We start from the raw sequence: 6,691 nt of genomic DNA, 5'->3' as shown, positions 1-6,691 counted from the left end.
ATTTCATGTATTCATCAGTTGACCGTCCAAGCGAAAAGCGATGGCGACAGTGGGATGAATGTCTGATAGGTAGACTAGGCCTGCGTGACTATAGCGGTACTGGAACGAAGCGGCCGTGAGCTGCGGGAGGTTAGGGGTTAAGGGTAATGAGGGGGCGGGGGGGGGGGGGGGGGAGAGAAGAAGGTAGGTGGAGAGGGGTTAATGGCGGAGGGGAAGAGGGAGGGTAGGGCAGGGTAAGGAAGTGGACGTGCAACAGGAGCTCGTAGGGGCGGTCGTGGTGGTTGAGGGGTGGTGGGGTGGGAGTGTTCGGGGGGTGCGGAGGGGTGGGGTGGGGGGGGGGAGGTGGGTGTTGGGTGTGTGTAGCCAAAGCGACTAGAGAGGGATGTGGGTGGGGAGGGGGGGGGAGGGGGGATATGGAAAACCCGGAAATCAGGAATATGTGGTGTGTAAAGTAGTTGGGACGGAAAGAAGTTCTGCAGAATGTGTGTGTGTGTGTGTGTGTGTGTGTGTGTGTGTGTGTGTGTGTGTGTGTGTGTGTGTGTGTGTGTGTGTGTGTGTGTGTGTGTGTGTGTGTGTGTGTGTGTGTGTGTGTGTGTGTGTGTGTCTGTGTGTCTGTGTGTGTGTCTGTGTGTGTGGTATACAGGCTGACGTGCATTTAAGCATGTGAGTGGGCATTGCGTAAAGTGCATACGAGCGCGTGTGTGTGTGTGTATCCAACTGTGTGTGTGTTAACGCAAAACAATAACTACCGAAAACGACACACTACACAACACAGCATGACCCAGAACTAAACAACTTATCAGGCCGATGCCTCACGTTCATACTGACAGTGGCATTGTTTTTACTATGGTAAACATTCATTTATTTAATTTCTTTACTTACTGTTTGTGAATATGTTATTTGATTCAAATGATAACGATATGGTTCATCAGCCGTCATGTTTAAACTGGAGTGCAACGTTGTGAGCACAGCACACGTTTTGTTGAGGCTCGTTGTGGATTTGTTTGTGTTGTAATCACGTGTACTGTTTGAACAATTTAAGATTAATTAAACCAACTTAACAACAACGCTTCGCTGACAACACAGCAACGTAAGCAACAACTCAACGAGGAAACAACTTTTGGGATTCAGCTAACAGTATTTGTCTTTCAACTCTACAGTCAGCACAGCATTGACCCTGTTGGTGATGGTGATGGGCTGCGTATAAAAAAAGGTAGCCGCACCCCTCTCACCGCTGCCACACACTCACTCACTCACGCACGCACGCACGCACGCGCGCGGGCTCTCTCTCACACACACACACACGCACATACATATACCCCCTCCCTCACATGCACATGTGCACGAACGCATGCACACACACCGACACCGACACATACCCCCCCCACACACACACACACGCAAACACACACCGACACAACACAACACACACACACACACACACACACACACACACCGACACACACACACACACCGACACACACACACACACACACACACACACACACACACACACCGACACACACACACACCGACACAACACAACACAACACACACAAAATACACACACACACACACCGACACCGACACAAATACACATACACACCCACACACCGAAACAACACACGCACACACACACACACACACACACACCGACAACAACACACACAGACACACACACACACACACACACACACACACACACGCCGACCCCCCCCACACCCACACACACAAACTGACACACACACACACACACCCATCCACCCACACACCCATACTGACCTGTTGGTGAGCGGCCCCATGAAGGGGTTAGCCAACAGCTGCACGATGGCCTTGGACGCGAAGAGCACCCCGACCCTCACGTCCTCACTCCCCAGCTCCGCGGATCGAGGCATCTCCTCCGTCACCAGCTTGTACTCCGTACGGGTGTCGTTCTTCCTCCTCCTCCTCCTTCTCCTCCTCCTCCCACCCTTCCCCTTGCCCCCCCTCCCTTCTTCTCCCCCCTCCTCCTCCTCCCATTCCTCTTCTCCCTCGTCTTCACCTCCATCATAGTCACTAGTGCTGCTGATGTTGGTGGTGGTGGTGTGTGAGCAGTAGATGACCGGAGGTGATGGGGTGGTAGAGGGCGCGTAATATTTCCCCATTCTCTGCAGCCAGGCGTAGCCCTTATGGGAGCTCCCGCCCCTCGCGCTGTTTTGCTGTTGCTGTAGTTGCTGCTGGGGAAGCTCCACGCAGGTGGTAGGGGTGGTCGTTGGGGTGTCGGTGGTGACGGGGGATGAGGACGAGGAGTCTCGCGAAGCACTCACCACGGGCACGGATTTGTTGACGATGATGTAAGGGTAGTCCATTTTGCGGAGAAAGTTGGGCACCACAGGCACTGCGCAGTCCAGTTTTAGTAAGTTAGCACAGAGGGGGAAGGGGTAAAAAAAAAGAAAGAAAAAAGGGGGTGTGGGGGCGGGGGTGGTGGTGGTGGTGGGGGAGGGGGGGCAAGGGAAGGGGAGGGGGGGCAACATTTTTTTTGGTCATTAAAAAGAATAGAAAAACAACAACAACAACAACAATAAAGAACAATTGCATGTATGTGAGCGCACAACATCACAAGCAACGCTCTCCTTTCCCCCCCCACCCTCCCCACTCCATGCCCCCTCCCCCACACCCCCTCCCTACCACCCCACCCCCCCACATGACAGACAGACATCGATGATTCAACCGTTGATTATTGATTAATTTTTTTTGGTCCTCATCCTGCTTCCCCAGCCCCCCACCCCCCTCGCCCCCAACCCCCCCAGGCCCCCCTCTCTCACACACACACTCTTCCAATATTATGGTTTTTTTGTCTTTCTCCAATCACTGACACTTGCTTGGCAGATGTGGTGTAGCGGATATGGATTTGACCGAACGCAGTGACGCCTCCTTGAGCTACTGATACTGATACTGACACTGACACTCACCCTCTCCATTTTACATTCTGTACTCTATCTTTTCCTCATTCTGTTCTCTCTCTCTCTGTCTCTCTCTGTGTCTCTGTCTCTCTCTTCCCCTTGCTCCCCCCACCATCCCCTCCACCTCAACCACCCCCCTTTTCATTTCTGATTAATAATAACAACAATCATCATTGATTGATAATAATCCAAATAATAATAATAATAATATCATTTATTTTCAGTCTAATATCATCATCTTAGATGAAACAGACTATGAATAAATAAATGAACGAAACCATCAACTGTACAGTCACCGAGCCAAAAAAACCCAAGTCCTAAAAATAACCTTGGGCGTCAACAGTATCGTCAGCACTGGCCTGTTTGGGCGTATGTATATAAAAAAAAAAAGGGTCGCCGCACCCCTCTCTCCCCGCCACACACACACACACACACACACACACACACACACACACACACACAACCGCATCCTACAAAAAAAAGCAACAAAAAAAAACCCCAAAACAACAACAACAAACAAATAAACAAAAAAAAACAAAAACAAAAACAAAAAAAACAACAACAAAAACCAAACAGGAGACAACAATTGCCGAAAGATTACCCCCCATCTATGTCAGCCTCTGGCCTTTCTCAGGTGACAATAATGTTTGCCATGTATGAACACACGCCCATTCTGCATAACCGATTACACACAAGCACACACACACACACACACACACACACACACACACACACACACACACACACAGGCACGCACATCCCGTCCTCACATTTTACACCCCCCTCACCCCCTCTCTCTCTCTTTCTCCCCAATTCATTACACCACACACACACACACACACACACACACACACACACACACACACACACACACACACACACACACTGTTATTTATTGTATGATTATGATTATGATGATGATGATTATTATTATCATTATTTTTATGATGATGATGACGATGATGATGACAATTATCATCATCATCATCATCATTATTATCATTATATCATTATGATTATGATTATGATTATGATTATTATTATTATCATCATCATCATCATTATATCATCATCATCATCATCATCATCATCATCATCATTATTATTATTATTATTATCATCATCATCATCATTATTATTATCATTATTATTATTATTATTATTATTATATTATATATATGTATATTTTACTGCTGATGTGATGACGCTCATATGGACCAGTCTCGCACGCTTTGACACCACCTTGAAACTGAAACTGAAACTGAAACTTCCATTACACCACCAGGCCGTCTTCGCCGAATCTATATCTACGTAGTGAATGAAATGCTGACTGACTCATCAATGGAAATGATGTTATGTCCGGCCGCAAGTTCACCTGAAGTTCTCATCAATAATCACGGGGGGGAAACTGACCTGATGTAACTGTCAAACTGTCAGCTGTTTGCTCTCTCTCTCTCTCTCCCTCACTCTCTCTCTCTCTCTCTCTTTCCCCCATCCCCTCCCCTTTCACTATATTGTGTTTTTGTTCATGAGCGGCGGAGCTCAATGATGGATGAATAACTGGCGTTGTTAATAGTGTGTGTGTGTGTGTGTGTGTGTGTGTGTGTGTGTGTGTGTGTGTGTGTGTGTGTGTGTGTGTGTGTGTCGCGCGCGCGCGCGTGTGTGTGAAGAAGAAGAAGAAGAAGAAGAAAAAGAAGAAGAATATATTGATATTCATAAGAAATGATTGTGATGTTCACTTACTGTGAAGATACTCTAAGATACTTGACAGTTTGTATTCCTTGACATCTTGTGTAAGATCTTAAGAAATGAATGGTAATTCTCCATGATGACAACCAACCTATGTATAATCCAGCTGCTTGGCTGTTTCTGTCTATCAGAGTATTTATGCTGTTTTTTTCTGTTTTTTTTTCTTTATAAATGTCCATTAAGACGTTGTTGTAAAATGTCAACCTATCAAAATGGAATTAAAAAATGTTTTTTTTTTTTTAAAGAAGAAGAAGAAGAAGAAGAAGAAGAAGAAGAAGAAGAAGAAGAAGAAGAAGAAGAAGAAGAAGAAGAAGAAGAAGAAGAAGAAGAAGAAGAAGAAGAAGAAGAAGAAGAAGAAGAAGAAGAAGAAGAACAACAACAACAACAACAACAACAACAACAACAACAACAACAACAACAACAACAACAACAATAAAAACAACGGCAAAAAATGTATGAAAAAAAAGTAGACGACAGATTCATGGCAAAAGATGAAAGAGAAAGCGAAAAAACAACAACAACAACAACAAAAACCCCCCAAAAAACCAACAACAAAAAACAAAAAAAACCCCAAACAAACAAAAAAACACAACCGCCCCCATCCCCAACACACACACACACACACACACACACACACACCAAAATATCTGAACCCCGCTACCCCCTCCCCTTACTCACCCGTCCAAAAAAAAAAAAAAAAAAAAAGAAAAAAAGAAAAAGAAAAAAAAAGGCAACAGCTTCCCACCACCATCACACGCTTTCCAGAAAAAAAAGATGAAGCCGAGTTCAGTTCAGTTCAGTTCAGTTACTCAAGGAGACGTCACTGCGTTCGGACAAACCCATATGCGCTACACCACGTCAGCCAAGCAAGGTGCTTGACCAGCAGCGGTTAATTAACCCAACGCGCTTAGTCAGGCCTTGAGAAAAAAACGTAAAAGCTTAACCCTTTCACCGCCAGTCAAAGTAGAGTACAAACAAAATTCCCTTGTGCTATAAACACAGAAAATATGGTGTCTAAGAATGGCTGGGGATTCCCCCCCCTGTGATATGTAAAAGATATGACCCACCCTACCACCGAAAATAAAAAGCATTAAGTGTAATGGATACCAGATCCATGATCTGGTCATCCTTCAGTGGACACGGGGTCCTCTACCTAGCTGCCTGCATAGATGCGAGTTTGGCAGTGAAAGGGTTAAGTTCAACAAAGCTCACCAACTGTGGTCAGCAACATGTTGTCGAGGAAGATAGCGACGAAGACGATGAAGAGGATGAGAGAGCGAGACTTGCGGAACTTGTTGTAGCGGTCCGTCAGGTTGTGGCACAGCCCGAAGATGTCGGTCCACGCCATGGTTCCGGTTCCGGTTCCGGGCCAATCAATCGGTCGGTCGGTCGGTCGTCTTCACTGGCAAGGAACGAAAGCTGCAACGAGAAAGGACAAGACAAGACATGACAAGTCAAGGCAAGAGAGGGCAGGGTAAGGCAGGGCAAGGCAGGGCAGGGTAGGGCAGGACAGGGCAAGGCAAGGCAAGGCACAGCAAGGTAAGGCAGGGCAGGGCAGAGCAAGGCAAGGCAAGGCATGTCAAGGCAAGGCAAGGCAAGGCAAGGCAGGGCAAAACAAGACAAGACACGACAAGACAGGACAAGGCAAGACATGCCAAGACAGAAAATGAAATGCACTTTGTTCTTTGTTGTCCGGCTTTGAGGAATATTCGAGAATCATTTATTAAGCCTAAATATTATAGACAACCAAAAATGTCTAAATTGAACCTGTTAATGTCTTCAACCTTCTGTAAAAAAAATTGTTAGAAACTTTGCTTTGTATTTATATTAAGCTTTTAAAGTCCGAGAAACCATTACGTCATGAAAACAGTTTCTTAGCTAGGCTAGTTTTCATTTGGAACTTATGTTATATCGAGTTTTCTATGTATGTTGTATTATGTTTGTTGTTTTTTGTAGTTGTTTCTCATTGTATCATGTTCACATACCCCTTCATAAGGGGC

General features: G+C 45.9%; 1 protein-coding gene across 1 annotated transcript in view; it reads right to left on the bottom strand.

Annotated features, from left to right (window-relative positions):
* LOC143277080 (synaptic vesicular amine transporter-like) overlaps positions 1–6,104 on the bottom strand; it is a 50,113-nt gene extending 44,009 nt beyond the window's left edge. Inside the window, exons 1-3 of the mRNA XM_076581821.1 lie at positions 5,904–6,104; positions 2,042–2,377; positions 1,783–1,939 (exon numbers count right to left, since the gene is read on the bottom strand). Coding sequence (XP_076437936.1) covers positions 1,783–1,939; positions 2,042–2,377; positions 5,904–6,039 — 629 coding nt within the window. The 5' untranslated portion in view covers positions 6,040–6,104. The remainder of the gene's footprint in view (positions 1–1,782; positions 1,940–2,041; positions 2,378–5,903) is intronic.
* Between the last annotated feature and the right edge of the window lie 587 nt (positions 6,105–6,691).

The sequence above is a fragment of the Babylonia areolata genome, chromosome 2 (assembly GCF_041734735.1).
Source record: "Babylonia areolata isolate BAREFJ2019XMU chromosome 2, ASM4173473v1, whole genome shotgun sequence".
Taxonomy (NCBI): Eukaryota; Metazoa; Mollusca; class Gastropoda; order Neogastropoda; family Buccinidae; genus Babylonia; species Babylonia areolata.
This window is presented reverse-complemented; position numbering and strand designations above follow the sequence as displayed.